This window comes from Papaver somniferum, chromosome 11, assembly GCF_003573695.1.
Source record: "Papaver somniferum cultivar HN1 chromosome 11, ASM357369v1, whole genome shotgun sequence".
Classification (NCBI taxonomy): domain Eukaryota; kingdom Viridiplantae; phylum Streptophyta; class Magnoliopsida; order Ranunculales; family Papaveraceae; genus Papaver; species Papaver somniferum.
Window position 1 is genome coordinate 26,800,482 of NC_039368.1, and position 16,708 is coordinate 26,817,189.

General features: G+C 35.1%; 2 protein-coding genes across 4 annotated transcripts; both read left to right on the forward strand.

Moving 5' to 3' along the window:
• Positions 1–3,087: 3,087 nt before the first annotated feature.
• LOC113324240 lies at positions 3,088–3,582 on the forward strand. The gene has a single exon (XM_026572559.1). The coding sequence runs from the start codon at positions 3,088–3,090 to the stop codon at positions 3,580–3,582; it is 495 nt and encodes a 164-aa protein (XP_026428344.1).
• A 5,713-nt stretch (positions 3,583–9,295) lies between these two features.
• On the forward strand, positions 9,296–16,626 carry LOC113322079 (ubiquitin carboxyl-terminal hydrolase 24-like). Of its 3 annotated transcripts, none has more exons than XM_026570098.1 (8): positions 9,296–10,125; positions 11,192–11,860; positions 12,036–12,220; positions 13,030–13,277; positions 14,006–14,151; positions 14,439–14,615; positions 15,348–15,536; positions 16,609–16,625. In XM_026570098.1, exons 1-7 carry the CDS (start codon positions 10,111–10,113, stop codon positions 15,534–15,536), a joined length of 1,629 nt encoding a protein of 542 aa, XP_026425883.1. In that variant the 5' UTR covers positions 9,296–10,110; the 3' UTR covers positions 16,609–16,625. The 3 variants fall into 3 exon arrangements, 2 of the variants coding, with proteins under 2 accessions (XP_026425883.1, XP_026425882.1); XM_026570097.1 differs by lacking the exon at positions 16,609–16,625 and adding an exon at positions 15,728–16,135; XR_003346953.1 differs by having other exon boundaries at positions 9,298–10,125; positions 15,348–16,117; positions 16,609–16,626.
• The last annotated feature ends 82 nt before the right edge of the window (positions 16,627–16,708 follow it).

Here is a 16,708-nt window from a genome sequence, read left to right on the forward strand (position 1 = left end):
ATGTTTCACCTTCTAGCTATATTTTTCATGTTCTATGCCATGTGTAGTCCATAATTAGATTAGTAGAAGAACTCATTGAACCTTTGGAATAATTTAATTATGAATTTCATTTGACTATTTATGCCATGTATATCTAGTGCTTAAGAATTCTATATTAAGGTGACAACAAACTACCATTGTGAAAATGATAATTCTTGTCAACGATTCTTAATGAAATATCTTCCGTGTACTAGTAGCTAGGTTTGCTATTTTACATGAGTAAATTAGAGATTTTTGTGATTGAATATAAATAACTTTCCTACAACGGATTCCCGAAACCTTAACACTTTCACATCTTTGGTTACATTTTTATTATTTTGCTATCATTTTTTCCGAATTTCTTAAAACTCTCAAAAGCATCATATTTGATTACTTAGTTTTTTTTGGTATTAGTTCGTAGAGTATTTCACACTCCTAGTGGGAACGACCTGTACTTGCCATTGTCTACTAGTTAGACGTTGTGCACTTGCAGTATACTATTGTAGGTTTCCGAGCCTACCAGCTGTTACGCCAATTTCCTACTACCTATTCGGACTAGATATAATACCTTCTTCAGCACTTGTAGAACTCCTAGTAGAATACCGATTCTCTTTAAAAATTCTTCACACAAATCTTCTAGCAGAACCCGAAGCTCTCTTTAGAAGATACCACAACAGGATTGATACGATTGGATATTTTGTTTTCACAAAATACCAGTTTGATTTCTCTTTAGATATGAATCAAGGATTTGGAAATCTTGTGTTTATTTTATAAAAACAATTACTAGGTAAAAGTAATATCAAAACAAACTTGTAGATTAGGGATTATTATACTCTTCAAAAATAGGAAGAGAAACCTAATAACTCTACAACAAGAACAACTAGAATAAATCTAAAGATATCTTGTTTAAAACTTCTCAAGGATTTTACGAGATGCCTTTATAGAATTTTTTCTTTCTAGTCTCCGATTTCGACTAACAAGTGTTGGTATACGATCGGAAACTGAAATCTATCAAAACCCAGGGTTTATGATCAACAACTCTTGAATGGTTTTATATCAGAAGAGAAAACCTTAGAATAGACAAGAGGTGAAAAACCTGGATTACAAGTTGTATTATCAATCACGAAGATTTAATTCAACTTGTCTTTGTGATCCCCAATACAAAGACCTTATCTCACTCTTGTTCACGAAGAACATAAGACATGGAAACAACCTGCAAAGCTTACGCTTATTTTCCAAAATGGATGAAAAACGTGTAAACTCACGAACCCTTTATTTATAATGAACAATAGCTTTGAAGCTAAGAAAAACTATTTTCCTTTTTCAAGACTCTCATAAATATGGGAGTCTTTCCTAAGTTACAAATATTATGCATAAATAAATAATTAATTAATTAACAAATATTTATTAATGTGAATAAATCACATTCTAACTTAGGCAGGAATTAAAAGTTATCACAAACACTTTAATATGGTAATCAAATATGTTTGGAATAATAGTCATCTTGCCTAGACAAGGAAACATAACCAACTTGACCAAAAATAGCTTTTAGGCACGAATTGGGCCCAAGTCCATGAACTACTACAAACAGCCCATGGATTGTTTCCTACTAACGAACTTTAATAAATCACTCACAACTTCATCGTTATAACTCGGAATTGAGTGATTCTTGGCTCGTTGGATTCGCAATCTCATTCACTATAACATTAGATTATTTATAAGGATAAAGGTTATTATCTCCAAGTTCATGAATCAAATAACCTCAAGTATATATACATAAATGTACGTTTACTGTCATCAGAATTGTTCCATAGAGTGAGCATATAAAGGTAGAATTGAACAAGAATCAAATGAAATCAATCACATACCTTTGTTGATGAAGTACTTGTTGATGTCTTCTTGTAGTCTTCAATCTTCATCCTTTAAGGATGACTTCGATTCAACTTCTTAGACCTAATCTAGTTCGAAACCATCTTTAGTACGCTAAATCAAGAATGCATTTTGGAAAATAAAATTGACAACTAAATTGATATACCAACGCTGGTGGGTTCAAGCGAGCAGTGATCTAACACCATCAATCATGAAGACAGTCACTTTGAAATGGGAGAAAACTTGTTCTCCTTTAGCTAAAGGTGGTTTGGGTATCAAGCAGTTAGAAGTCATAAATAAGTCAGTTTTAATGAAGCTGTGTTGGAAAATACAAAATGGAAATGATGAATGGGTTAAATTCTTTCAAGGAAATTTAAAGACAAAAATGGGAATTGGATTCAGTATTACAAAAAATCCTCAATTTGGCCAAGAATTAAGTGGGTTGTTGCTGATGTTTTTGAGCACACTAGGTGGCTAGTAGGATATGGAACTAATATTTCAGTTTGGAATAATATTTGGATAAAAGATAAACCTTTAAAAGATATCTTTCCTGAGAATAGTACTATGTTACAAAACCCAACAATGATGGTGGCAGATTTGATCAGAGATGGAGAGTGGCAGATACCAGCAAATTTTCTTGAATTTTTCACAACTTCAGAATTACCAGTTATAGACAACAAATGAGATATGAGGATATGGAGTGGAACATCTTCTGGTAAGTTAACTGTAGCTTCTGCTTCTGATTGTATAAGGAAAAAATTTCATCTTGTGCATTGGGAAAAAACTGTATGGCACAAGAGCATTCACCCAAATGTGTCTAGCAATGTATGGAAGATAATGAGAGGAGTTTTTCCATATGATGAAAAATGAAGAAGAAAACATTCCAATTAGCATCAAGATGTTCATTCTGTAAGAAGAATGAGGAAAATTTGGAGCACATTCTTTGGTATTGTGACTTTAGTGAAATAATTTGGAGCTGGCTTGGAGGAATTTTTCAGTTCACTAGTCCCAAATCTTTTGAAGATATTCTCAAATTTATAAAACACAAGAGTCCAGTTGTAAAAGATCTGTGGAGAGTAATAGCTCTTGTTGACTTGAAAGAGATTTGGTTTTTGAGAAACAGAATTTTTTATGGAGAGGAGCAACCAAATCTGAGTGCTCTTAAACAGAGAATTATTCACTTTACAATGTGATGTTAAAATGACTGGTAATATGTGGAATTCTTCTTATGACATGCAACTTTTGAAGTTCTTTGATTTGAACTGTAGAAGAGTGAAGACAACAAGGATTACTGAAATCTACTTCTACCTTCCTAATCCTCTATATATTATAATATGTTGTGATGGAGCTTCAAGGGGAAATCCAGGTGAAGCAGGTTATAGGTTTATATGCAGACAGGGGACTGGAGAATATATGTTTGCTATGTTAGGAGGACTGGGTCTTGCTACAAATTTAATGGCAGAAATTTTTGTAATCTTATGTGCTGGAGAATGGGAAATCAACAACAACTTCCTTAAAGTTTGTTTTCAAACAAATTCTAAAGCATCAATAGCAGCATTCCAGTCAGGAGAAGTACCTTGGTGGGATTGTACTAGATGGAACAAGATTAAAAGCTCTCTTCAAGACTGGTACTTTTCTCATAGCTACAGGGAGATTAACTTCTCAGCTGACTTAATGGCAAAAAAAGGTACATGATTGGCCAAAGGAGAAAAGAGAAGTTACAATACAAGACCTGACTTTATAAGAACAATGAAAGTACCAGATAAACCTTACTACATATTTGACTAAAACACAAGAATTCTAGTTTACTTTTAGCTTATTCATGGACCATATTTTAAAACGGGTTTTTTCTGTATTGTTTTGACATTCGTTTTTGGTTAATAAAATTTGAATATTACCAAGCAAAATATATATATATATCAAACCAGGTTTATATATAAATTTCCGAAACAAAATATTTTTTATTTTTTAAGGAAACAACATGATTTCGGAAATTAGAAAACTTAATATCTCAAGAAGTTATTGACCCACATATGAGATTTTGGGAACCAATTAGGTCCACAAAATATGAATAGAGTATCCGCAGTGATACCAATCCATTTGACAAAAACATAACATAAGGGTCATAGGCTATGTTCAGAATTTTAGTAATAAAAGTATGAACACTTTGAATTGTGTCATACTACAAAGGACAGTGAGGATAATAAGGTCAATAATGTTGTGGATTTTGAATGAAGTGACACGTAGGACAATGAGGGTGATGATGAAAATGACAAAGACTATAGAGATGGAGATAATAAAATCCACTTTGTTTCCCTAATGTTCCTTTCTTTTTACCTCTACCGCGGAAGAGAATGAAACCCAATTTGTTTATAATCAAAGGTGAACATCCAAAGAGATCAACCCCGAGATATTATCCTACTATCAAACTTAAGCTGCCAATCCTCTATTTTTCAAAACAACATTAAAAGTCAACATAACTATTCTTTCCTCTAATTTTTATAAGAAATCCACGTAAGCACCACCTAATACTGATTGCAAATGGGTACAAAAAAGTGTGCATAATATATCATTTTTGTATAGATTAACAATAAGTATATACTTGTTATGACTCTTGACGATCAGCAACATGTTACCTATACCTTGTGATGGTGATGTTTTTGAACAACAATGAATTTTAGTGTTTTAAGATTAGCGAAGAGAAGAAAAATAATTGTATTTTCCAAAAAATTATCAGCGAATAAGGTAAAAAAGACGCTTTTACCATCCCAAAAATATTAAAAAAGGAAGTCAACACAAAAACAAACATAATATTGTACCATTTTAGGATGATAATTTATTATGGGCCCGTAATATCATCCTAATGATGAGCCTTGAAGGGAGTGAAGTCTCACAATTTTTCGCTTTTCTAACTCGGGGTACCCCATGGCTAAAACTAGTAGCCGCGTGGGTTAACAGTTCAATACAAAGTTGGTGAGTAAAAAGGAAACCAGTTCCCAAAGGGATTTTTCTTCGTCTTCCTCCGATGCTTCCCCTTCGGACCTATACTCTCTTTCTTCATTTCCGAAGGAGGAGCAGGTCCTTTCCTAATTCTTCAAATTGCTGAGCTTTAAAAAATTATTTATTCCTTCATCTCTTTCTCATCTCAGATTTCTTTTTCTAATTACATATATATCTCCTGCTGTCTAACAACTTCTCCTTCTCTGTTCAAAACTAGGTTCTTAGAAACCCTAATATTTGCAATGAATAGACGGACCAATAAGCCTAATGATTTCCCTTTCGATTCACGAAACAAGTTCATGAATGTACTTACTTAAACAAATGTAAAAGATTGTTTCTTAGGATGAAACCTTTACCATAACCCATACACATAATGATAACAATATATACAAGATTATGTCGATGTCATATCTACGAAGTTCAAAAGATATATAAGCGTTATACTTCGTCGTCTAATTCCCTAATACTATGATCATACTATTATGATCATGTCACATCACCAGAGTATCATACAATATGTATATTATATACAGCTTCACAGTTATGTTTTCAATATCCACGACTTAAAAGATATGTTAGGAATGAAACAAGCTCAAGTCAGTATTACTAACCTCAAGTGGAAGGATGATGTAGTTGTTGTAGTTCGTTACTTCTTCGCATTCTTCAGGTCTTCAGAGTAATACTTGTATGTCTCAACATTCCTAGACTTTATAGTCTAACCTAAACAAAGTTGACTATAGTATTAAATCAAGCGACTCTAGATGAGTTTTGATACTAAAATATGACAACCAAACTTGACATACCAATGCTTAGTGAGTTCAACCGAGCTATTCTCTAATACATAGTTTCCTAGGATCAAATCACACCTAATCCCACACATAGTCAAATAACAAAATACATAAATTATCTTGATGTTATATTTACGAAGTTCAAAATATAAGCGTTATACTTCGTAATTCGATATAATTCCATGATACTTTCATCATAATGCCATGACCAAGTCTAATCACTATAATGTTATAAATATCGCTTCGTATGTTATGTTTTCAATATAAAGCGACTTGAAAGATACGTTAGGAATGGAAATAATTCAAGTCAGTATAACTAACCTCAATTGGAAGGATGATGTCTCTGTTGTAGTCGTTATGTCATCACATTCTCCGGGTCTCTAGAATAGTACTTGCAAGTCTCAACATTTCTAAACTTTCTAGTCTAACCTAAACGAAGTTGAATCTAGTAATTAATCAAGCGACTCTATATGGGTTTTAATACTAAAATATGACAACCAAACTTGACCTAACAACGCTTGGTGGGTCAACCAAGCAATGCTCTAATTAACCAAATAAGTAGCTCTTGGTCACATAATATTCATGGATTTGCTGCTTTTAAATTAAAGAAAAAACTAGATACTACTATAAGAGATCTATTCAAGTGTAATGGAGAAACTTTTGACAATATTTATGATAATATTATTTGTCTTCAAAATAAACTAACCTTGTTGCTGCAGTCAAATACCAATGAAGACATTACTCCTCAAGTTCAACAAATTGATCAGGAAATTAATGAATGGCATGCACGTGAATAAGAATTTTACATACAACATTCAAGAGATACAATATTTCATTAAGTTGATCAAAACACCAAATATTTTCATCAACAAACCAACAGGAGCAAAACAAGAAATCATATTGAATCTCTACTCAAACCAAATGGTAGTTGGTGTTCTGGAAGGAAAGATCTTGAAGATTTGCTCACGTCACACTTCACCTACATAATGAGTACATCTGATCCAGTACACAATGGATATTTCTTTAGCATGACACCGAACTGCATCACTGAAGCTAAAAATGCTATTCCCACTCGTATTCCAAATGAAGCTGAAATTTTTGCTGCTTTCCAAAGCAGGCAACCATGGAAAGCACCTAGACATGTTAGATTTCCACCAGGATTTTTTCAAACACAATGGAGTACCATAAAAACTGATGTTATCCAGATGTTTCAAAGTTTCTTTGCAAGTGGAAGAATTCTCCGGAAAACGAACAACACCAATTTATGTTTGATTACAAATATCCAACTGCCACAAGCTTCTGGTGATTATAAACCAATAGATATGTGTAATACCACATACAAGATCATCACAAAGATTATGCCATTGCGTCTCAAACCATTAATAGACAAGTTAATATCACTAATGCATGCAGCCTACCTTCCAGAGAGGTAAATAGGCGATAACATCATTCTTGCTCATGAATTGATCTATTGCATGAAGAGAAAAGAATAAGAAGAAGTTTTATGGCTTTGAAGTTGGACATGTCAAAGACGTTTGATCGTGTATAGTGGTTTTTTTTAAACAACATCATGAAGAGATTTGGATTTGCAGATCATTTTTGTAATCTTATACATGAATACATCAGCAATTCTGAGATACATGTTATGTTAAATGGGTCTCCATATAAGGAATTCAAAACAACATGAGGAATACGACAGGGTGATCCAATTTTACCCTATTTATTCTTACTCACCATGGAAGTGTTCACTACAACTTTAGCTAAAGTTGAGATGGAAAATAATATACAAGGAATAAAAATAACAAAGAATGCTCCCCAAGTATCACATCTTTTATTCGCAGATGATTTCTTGTTGTTTGTGAAAGCTGATCTCCACAATGTCAATAATCTTCTGTAAATCATCAACGACTTCATCGCAGTCTCAGGTCAACAAATTAATTTATAGAAATCTGCAGTTTTCTTCTCGAAGAACCTGCACTCAAGGCACTGCAAAATCTTATTAAGAAGGCTGAAGATGAAAAAAATCTCTTCATGAGAAATATCTTGGCATTCCCTTGTTTTTTAACAAAGGAAGAAAAACATTTTCTCGTCACTTGCTGAAGGGATGAAAACAAGACCGTTGAAATGGAATGACAAGTTCTTGACACAGTCTGGAAGATCAATAATGGTTAAGCATGTCCTAAATGCTATGCCTTCACATCAAATGAGAGTCCTCGAGGTTCCTAAATCAACTATAAAAGAAATGGACAGAGTGCAGAGAAGATTCTGGTGAGAAAAAAAGGATGAAAAAGGTATTTGTTTGATTTCTTGGACCAAAGTTAATAGTCATAAGCCTTTGGAAGGTATGGGTTTTAGAACTTAAAATGTTTTAATTGGGCGTTGCTGGCTAAATCAGTATGAAGGATTTTCCACAATTCTCACCAGTTATCGGCTAAAGCTCGGAAGGAAAAATATTTTCCATTTTATATGCTTAAAAAAGGAAAACCTCAACATGGGCATGGAGAAGCATTTACAATGAAGTAGACTTCGTGCAAAAAGACAGTTTCATACTTCTAGGTGATGACAAAAAGATACTTACCTGGAAAGATAACTGGACTATATGAAAAAAAAAGCACCACCAGTTTCAACTGCAGACTTTAAAATGGATATAAAATATAGTAATATGTATGATCTTATTGATCATAAGCATGGAAAGTAACTATAATTCAGAAGATTTTCTCACCTGAGGATGTCACTAATGTACTCAATATGAGGATAATTGGAAACCCTCAATATAAAATAATATGGACACTCACTCGAGGATGATTGTTTACAGTCAAGTCTGCATATAACAAATTAGTGGATATCAAAAATATACATGAACTATTTATGATGCTGAAATGGCTAAGATATGGAAGCAACTGTGAGGGTGAAACACTTTACCAAGAATCAAGACTTTCCTAGTGGAAGTGCATCAATAATAATATTCCTTTAAGTGAGTTTTTAGGAAGAGTTATGCATTATGGTGAAGAGAATTGTTGTCCTTGTCATCGGGTGGCTGAAACCACTAGACATATTTTATGGGATTTCCCTTTTGCCCAAGTTTTCTGGATGTCTATGACTGGATCTAAGAGAAGCATGGATGCTACTTACACTAGTGTGGATAAGTGGATAATGAGTTGGTTTACAAGTGAATTTAATAAACTCGATGAGGACAGGATAGTTTAAACAACAAATGCGAGTTGGGAAATATGGAACGCACGTTGCAGATGTGTTTTTCAGGGCCAAAAACCAAACCTAGTTGAATTAATTCGTAGCATACACTATCTTAACAGTATGACATGGCCAGTGATGACAAAAACACATAGTAGTGGCAACAACAGTAGTGTAGCCATTGTTACTCAGACCACATGGACATCTCCTAACGTATTAACTTATTCTATATGTTGTGATGCTTTTTTTAAAACTATCAAAAAATCATACAGGTCTGGGACTAATCTTGCATAATTCTGCAGGTGAATTTGAACAAGGACGATGCATCTATGAGCATGGACACTTAGACGCGGAGCATGCACATATAAAGGGGATGTTGCAGACGATACTGTGGGCAGAAGAACTCAATGTGCAGAGAGTACGATTTGAGCTTGATGCACAAAATATAGCAACAACAACAAATGGAGATTACCAAAAAACCAGATGGGAATAAGAACCTCTTACATTAGACATGTTAGAGCATTTTAGCAAACACCCATTATGAATTCACAAGCTTACAAATAGGAAATTTAATAAACCAGTTGACCTAGTTTTAAGATTACCAGAAGTTGGATTCTACATCTGCCAAACTTCAAGCTGATAGTTTCTAATAAATTTCTTCTTTGCATTAGAAGAAAAAAAGGAGAAAAAAAAAAGAAAAGAGAAAGGTGATTTAGCCATTAAAATAGATGTAGTCAAAACAAAATCAACCTAATGTACCATTTTAGGGTGATAATTTTTATGATGGACCTGTAATATCATCCTAAATTCCTAACGATGAGCCTTGAAGGGAGAGAGGGCTCACAAATTTTCGCTTTTCTAACTCGGGATACCCCATGGCTAAAACCAGTAGCCGCGTGGGTCGACGGTTCAATACAGAGTTAGTGAGTAAAAAGGAAACCAGTTCCCAAAGGGATTTTTCTTCATCTTCCTCCGCCGCTTCCCCTTCGGACCTACACTCTTCTTCTTCTTTTCCGAAGGAGGAGCAGGTCCTTTCCTGGTTCTTCGAACTGCTGAGCTTTAAAAGCTTATTTATTCCTTCATCTCTTTCTCATCTCAGGTTTCTTTTTCTAATTACATATATATCTCCTGCTGTCAACAACTTCTCTTTCTCTGTTCAAAACTAGTTTCCTAGAAACCCTAAAAGTTTCAATAAGATTTATTTTCATATTTCATTGGAAAAAGCTCAGATTTTGTTCTTTCAATGTCAGATTCTAAGGTAATGTGTTTTTTTTTATATATAAATTTGATGATTAACTCTCTATTGTTAAACTGCTTAGAAGAATTGGATTATATATATATATATTTTAATGATTTTTCAAGTTAAACTGAAAGGTTAAAGCCTTAAAGGTTGCTCCTTTTAACTTAGGTTGACGGATGATTCTTGTGTTATAGCCGGCATAAATGTTCTTTCTCCGGTAGTATTGTATGATTGGGTTAAGTTGAGTTTGCTTAGGAATGGTGGACTAAGTTCACATCACCCGCATACCCAAATTTCCTTCTAGTGAGACATTTCTATACCAGTTAGGGTGAATAGTTAGATCTTCAACTGCAGACTTGGTTTTATTGCCTGTGTTTTGTATTTTATGTATGCTTGGATCCTGCACAATTTGAAAATTCATGGAATAATGTGGTAAAGTTACCTTACAGAAATAAAGTTTAAGTGTATTCGAATAAAGTAAGCCAACATTCTGAAGTTCTTCAGACTATTAAATACTAAAGGTTGACACAATTAAATGAATTGTTATCTTCATGGAGGTTGCTCAATGATGTTGGTTACGCCACTCTATATGATAGAGTAACCCATTGATTTTAGTTTGGATCTGGATCCAATTGCCTTGCCCTATTACTGTTATCATAGCTTCAGCTGTGAGGCAGTTGCCATTTTCAATTGCTGTATCATAATTTGGTCAGTGCATGAGTTGGATATTCGCAAGAGGCGCAATCTCTTCAACGTGTTGGTGCTACTTTTCTTTTGCCCATCCATTAATTTTCTTCTTAGTTTGAATTTTGATAAAGGTTATAGCTTACAGAGTTGCCTCTTAAACTTTCCTTATTTTCTAACTACAAAAGCAATCTCACTTAGAAAATCAGGTATCCAATCCGAATAAGATTGTTGTCTAAACTACTTATTGGTAACTGCACTGCTGATTTGTTGAGTTTGTATTGAAAAGTAATTTAAACATTGTTGCTATGTATTGGATCTAGCAGGATCCTGTCATTGTATATATGTATATGGTTTTGTTTTGCCTACTAATATTTTGATTATTTCGTTATGATTAAAGGAGGTATTTGTTTTTGGGTCATTCACCAAAGAGGATGTCAGTTTGTTCAAAACCCAACCATCCACTAGTCAGCCTATGGAAAAGAAAGAACTTCAGTTTGTCTCTTTAGATGCAGCAACTATAAGCTCCGTGGGTTGCTTTAAGGTTGAACACAAGCAGGATGATATTCCTAAAGAGGTAAAAAATGTCAATTCACCAAACCCTACGAGAAAGGAAAATCCACTCAAGACTGTAAATACAACAAACAAGCAGCGTAGAGTGTCCGCAAGTATTGCTGAGAATGGGAATGTTACATCTTCGTCCAGTTGTTCTCCACTTGTCAACGGGGTAGTAGAGAGAACTAGTGCAGACATAAGTTCATTATGTATATCCCAAACTACAGAATGTGCGCAGGAGCAATTAATTTCAGACCTTGAGTATGGAATAGAAACTGTTACCTCTTTCCCAGAGGGGATAAGTGCCGTCGACTCATCAGAAGGTTTGTCATCAAAAGAGCATACTTTTAAGGTGGTATCGAATGGGCCAGGTGCATCTTTTAAAGCGTTATTACCTCGAGGTTTAGTCAACTCAGGGAACCTATGCTTTCTCAATGCATCACTTCAGGCTCTTCTCTCCTGTTCTCCATTTGTTCAGCTTCTGCAGGAACTAAGAGCTTACGATATTCCAAAGGTTTGTATCCTCTATTTTATTATTTTTATTTATTTATCATATTGAGCATAGTACTAAGCATCCTTGTATTGAGAATTTTTTTCGGTATCTATCGATAGGTGGAATGCTGTATAAGTTTCTTTAGATTTATAATCTCATTTATGTGATCCTTATTATAATTTTCTTTTTTTGCCAGATTGGATATCCTACATTACATGCGTTTATTGAGTTTATCTCCCATTTTGATACTGCTGATACAAGCTCAAAGAAATCCCAAATGGTGGTAACTCAGACTGAAATGCCTTTCGTCCCCGCTATGTTTGAGCCGGTTTTGAAAAATTTCACTCCCGATGTACCAAATAGTGCGTCAGGAAGGCCAAGGTTGGTATTAATTTGCATTGTCTCGTCTCTTCCATTCTTGTATTCTTCTGTTGCCTCTCCTTATAATTGGTCGCGTACAAGAGATTGTGTTGTTCATAATTATTTATATTCGAGCTCGATCCATCCATTGCATTTGTGTTTTTTGTGGCTTTGATTAATTTTGCCTTCATATACTATGAGCATGTGAAATTAATCTAGGGGCCTCTTGTAAGTACACATCAGGCATTTAGACATAACTGATGTAGACAATCATGACTATCTTAATTTTTGGACCTTTGATTTGTGAGTTAAAATCAAGCTAGCTGTCGAGTCCTTGGCAAGGGGCAAGACCACTTTGCTGACTTGAATTGCTGGACTATACCCATGCCTAGGTATGGCAAGATTTTCAGAGACATCTCCGTAGAGTCTCCGTAGCTGACTTTAGGTGGGCAGAATGATAGTAAGAATGGTGATAAACATTGTGTTTTTCCAACAAGAATGAATCCCCTGGATCTAGTAGGTTTGGTTTCCAGTCTAAGCATAGAGGAGAATGGTGTTCAAAAATATAAATCAGAGTAATGAAGATTGTGGTCTATTATAGATGTCCTGCCAAACCCATGTCAGTTTTTGTGCGAGTTATTCAGGTGTACTACTGGAAGGAAATTCTTTAATTTCTCCTTGAGAAGCGAAAGAAGAAGTTGAGAAAATCTTTTACTATTATGTATAAGGAGAGTTCATGTAATGCGACATGCAATTTTGAATTTCATGATTCTATATTTAACGACATTTTGTTAGTAAATATTGGTACTGAAACTCCTTTTCTTTTACAGACAAGAAGATGCTCAGGAGTTTCTCTGTTTTGTGATGGATCAAATGCATGATGAAGTGCTCAAGCGTTTTGGTCAGGTTTCAAATACAGGTGGGGGAAATTTCTCTACCACTTCTCCTTCAGAAGATGAAGGGTGGGAGACTGTGGGTCCAAAGAACAAATCTGCAGTTACAAGAACACAAAGTTTAGTTCCATCTAAAATAAGTGAAATATTTGGGGGACAGCTGAGAAGCGTTGTGAAATCTAAAGGTAAGGGATTTCTTACTAGTTTAGTTGCACCTATATAAGAAACATATTTCAATGTTAGGCACAATGAGTTGGCGAAGGCCAAAACACAGACATGGTCCATACATCATTATATGTTTAATTTTTTAATTATGAACAAATGAACTGATAGTTGTTGTAGGTTTTAAATTCTTGCATAGAGATTGAAAGAAATGATCTTATACTCGTAGCTATGTTCGAAACACCATTATGTTCAACTGCACACAAGGTATACCTGCACTATCTAACGATATCATGTGCAAGTACCTGTTAGTTTGTCTGTGAGGTTGGACATGGTAAGAAAACTAGAAAGTGGGTGGTGTCCTTGTTAGAGAGCTGTATCTCATATGCATACAACATGTAACCTATCCGAGATGCTTTAATTAGTTATTAGTGTATCTTTGATTAGTGTTCGATTATTTCTTAAATTATCTCTACGTCGGCCGTTCTTGTCTTCGTATTTCATAGTAAATTGTCATTCCCTTTAGTCTTGTTCAGCTGTTTTTTCTTTTTCATGCATGTGTGTTCCTTTTTTTTTGTTTAACTATTGTTAATTGGTTAAATTATTGTCTGAATAGTTCTGACTGATTCGGCAATTGAATAAAATGATTTTTTTTTTAATTATCAAGTGTTATGTTGTTTGGTAAATACTTGCATTTCTGTTTTGCTGGAACCATGAAATTCCTTGTTTACCTCTCTTCGGTCAAATGCAGGCAACAAGGACTCTGCTACGATTCAGCCTTTCCTCTTGCTTCACCTTGATATTTTTTCGGGATCTGTTCGTACTGTTGAGGATGCACTTCGGCTGTTTTCTTCTCCTGAAACATTGGAAGGGTACAAAACATCTGCAGCTGGCAAGGTAATCTCCATTGACCTAATTGGAGTACTTCAAATGCAGTCACAATTAGACTAACAATTTCTTGCAGCAAGTGTATGGGCTTGGTTGGTAGAATTTATTTTGAATTTCCAATTCTTGTGTATTCTTTTTTGTTTCTCTATTATTTTGTCAGTTCAATTCTTCTTATGTATCAAACATTAATGGTCCGTGAACCCTAATAAGGTCTTGGTCATCAAAAGACAGATCCAACATATCTTACGAGGTCATGTCGTAACATATACTGATAATCTGGGAGTGTACACTTGCAGGCTGCGTCCGTGAGTGCGAGCAAGTCAATAAAGATACAAGCAACTTCCAAGATAATGATATTACATCTTATGCGGTTTAGTTATGGAAGCCGCGGAAGCACCAAACTCCATAAGCCTGTGCGTTTTCCACTGGAACTAGTCCTGGGCCGTGAGTTGCTTGCTTCTTCGTCATCCGAGGTCAGCTTCTGGTGTATTACCTGTCATTACTCTTTCACGTTTTGTAACATTTGATAAACGTCGAAGTATCAGTAATTTGGTGCGAGTCTGTTTGGTTATTCAATCTAATTTCCTTACGTCTATTCAAATCCAAACATCAGTAAAACCAATGGACTATATTTCGCAAAGAAAGTTCCATATTAGGGAATCTTGCTATAAAACTCTATACCTCTTCTGGTTTGAATTCAATAATGAACAGAAGAATAGGCATACAGATCATCCAGTCACCTGACCTTTCAGCTACTTTCATAATGTCAATACCAGTCTACACATGGGTTGATTGTTTTCTAATTCTGGTGACCCAAGTTCTCAGGTTCCTGGTCCAACTAATGAGGAGTATATGAAGGCATAACAAGATTTTTACTCTTACACAATTGACATTTAATTTTCCTAGAAAATACAACCCCAACATTGGATTCACAGTGTTGCCCTTAGTGGTATGCAGCTGAAATGAGGTGTAGCGATATCTTGAGCATGACTAGAGTTTGAGCTACCACATTATTTTGATTAATGTTTCAGTCCTTTTGAGTGGTTGACCCTTGGGTGCGTGTATTGAAATATTTGGTTTAAATGTTCCATCAAAATACTCTTAGGATTGGTTTGCATGTCATTAGGCTGCTGAAACTTGATGTGTCACTAAATGCAGAAGTTGCCTATCATTGGACATCTGTTTTAATATACTAACTGTTACAGGGTCGAAGGTATGAGCTCTTTGCAACAATAACTCATCATGGAAAGGAGCCGTCGAAGGGCCATTACACTGCCGATACTCGCTGTTCAGATGGAAAATGGTTGAGGTACGATGATGCTTCTGTAACTGCGGTGGCTGTAAACAAAGTGTTGCATGATCAGGCCTATCTCCTATTCTACAAACAAGTATAGGTAATTCAATTATTATCCTCTACCACCATTGTGTAAAAAGATCAGCGACAATATGTGTGAGAGCCTACGCATTGTAACAATCAGAAGTCTTCTGCATCAGAACAATCAGAAGTCTTCTTGGTCTTCATCTCCTACATAGAAGAGTGCTATTACATGGAGTTCTCTCCCTGTGAGAGTTTTATTATTTCAAGGGGTTCCTGAAGGAGATGAAGAATCTTAAGTTTCTGAACCAAGACTGTCGTTTTATAGTTGACCCCCCCCCCCCCCCCCCCCCCCCTTCTCTTTGTTGGTAAAAATGGAATGTACGAGTTTAGTTTGACAAGGGCAGAAGCTGGTTCCGTTGGTGTGTTAAACCAGTGTGCGCATATTTCGACCAAGCTCAGAGGGTTACGATGCTTGTTAACATGACATCGACGAAGTTGTTTGCAAGGGGCCTATGAAGGGGTTAACTGAGGCTCTCGTCCATTTTGTACTGATTTAGATATTAGCCCAATTTTGCTCGTTATTAGCCCATGTACTATGTAACATCGCCTTATTTTCAGCCCATTTGGTTCCCTTAAAAACAAGAATCCTGTTTCAAGGTATACTTTTTTTTTTTTTGGGTGCAAAAATTAATGGTGCAAAATCAGGACCATAGGCAAAAAGTCCCATCACCCTTTATCCACCCTTGTCATTGCTACCCTTACATATTTAGTATTAATGATTATAATTAATTAGTAATGTACCAAGCTAAGTTGTATATTAGTTGAAAAATAAGTTTTTTGTGAGAGAGTTGGGTTTTTTCAGAGAGGAGGGATTTTTGTGATTCAAAATGAAAATGGATGATATACATCACTGAACTCCTCCTCTCTTCTCTCCCACTCCTTCTCCAACAAAACCATCAAAAACAACCCTTCTTTGCTAAGATCTAGTCCTCCATTTTTGGACTAGATCTGAGCAGATTTCTTCTTTATCTTTCTAGATTAGTTTAGTTTTTATTATGTTTTCTACTTATCTACACCATTTTGGGGGTTTTACCTACCCTTTTGAAGTTTATCTTCGTTTTAATGGCGATTTTGGGTTATTGGGTTAGGTTCTAAGATCAATAGTGATGCTCTCCAACGACGAAATCTCCATCTTCGTTGTCTCCGGCGACGAACTCTTCATCGGAATCTGCATCATCAACTTATCTG

Coding starts and splice junctions, on each gene's coding strand:
- LOC113324240 (XM_026572559.1), top strand. CDS start 3,088: ATGACTGGTAATATGTGGAATTCTTCTTATGACATGCAACTTTTGAAG.
- LOC113322079 (XM_026570098.1), top strand. Junction 12,221..13,029: donor AGTGCGTCAGGAAGGCCAAG/GTTGGTATTAAT, acceptor TTTCTTTTACAG/ACAAGAAGATGCTCAGGAGT. Junction 13,278..14,005: donor AAGCGTTGTGAAATCTAAAG/GTAAGGGATTTC, acceptor GGTCAAATGCAG/GCAACAAGGACTCTGCTACG.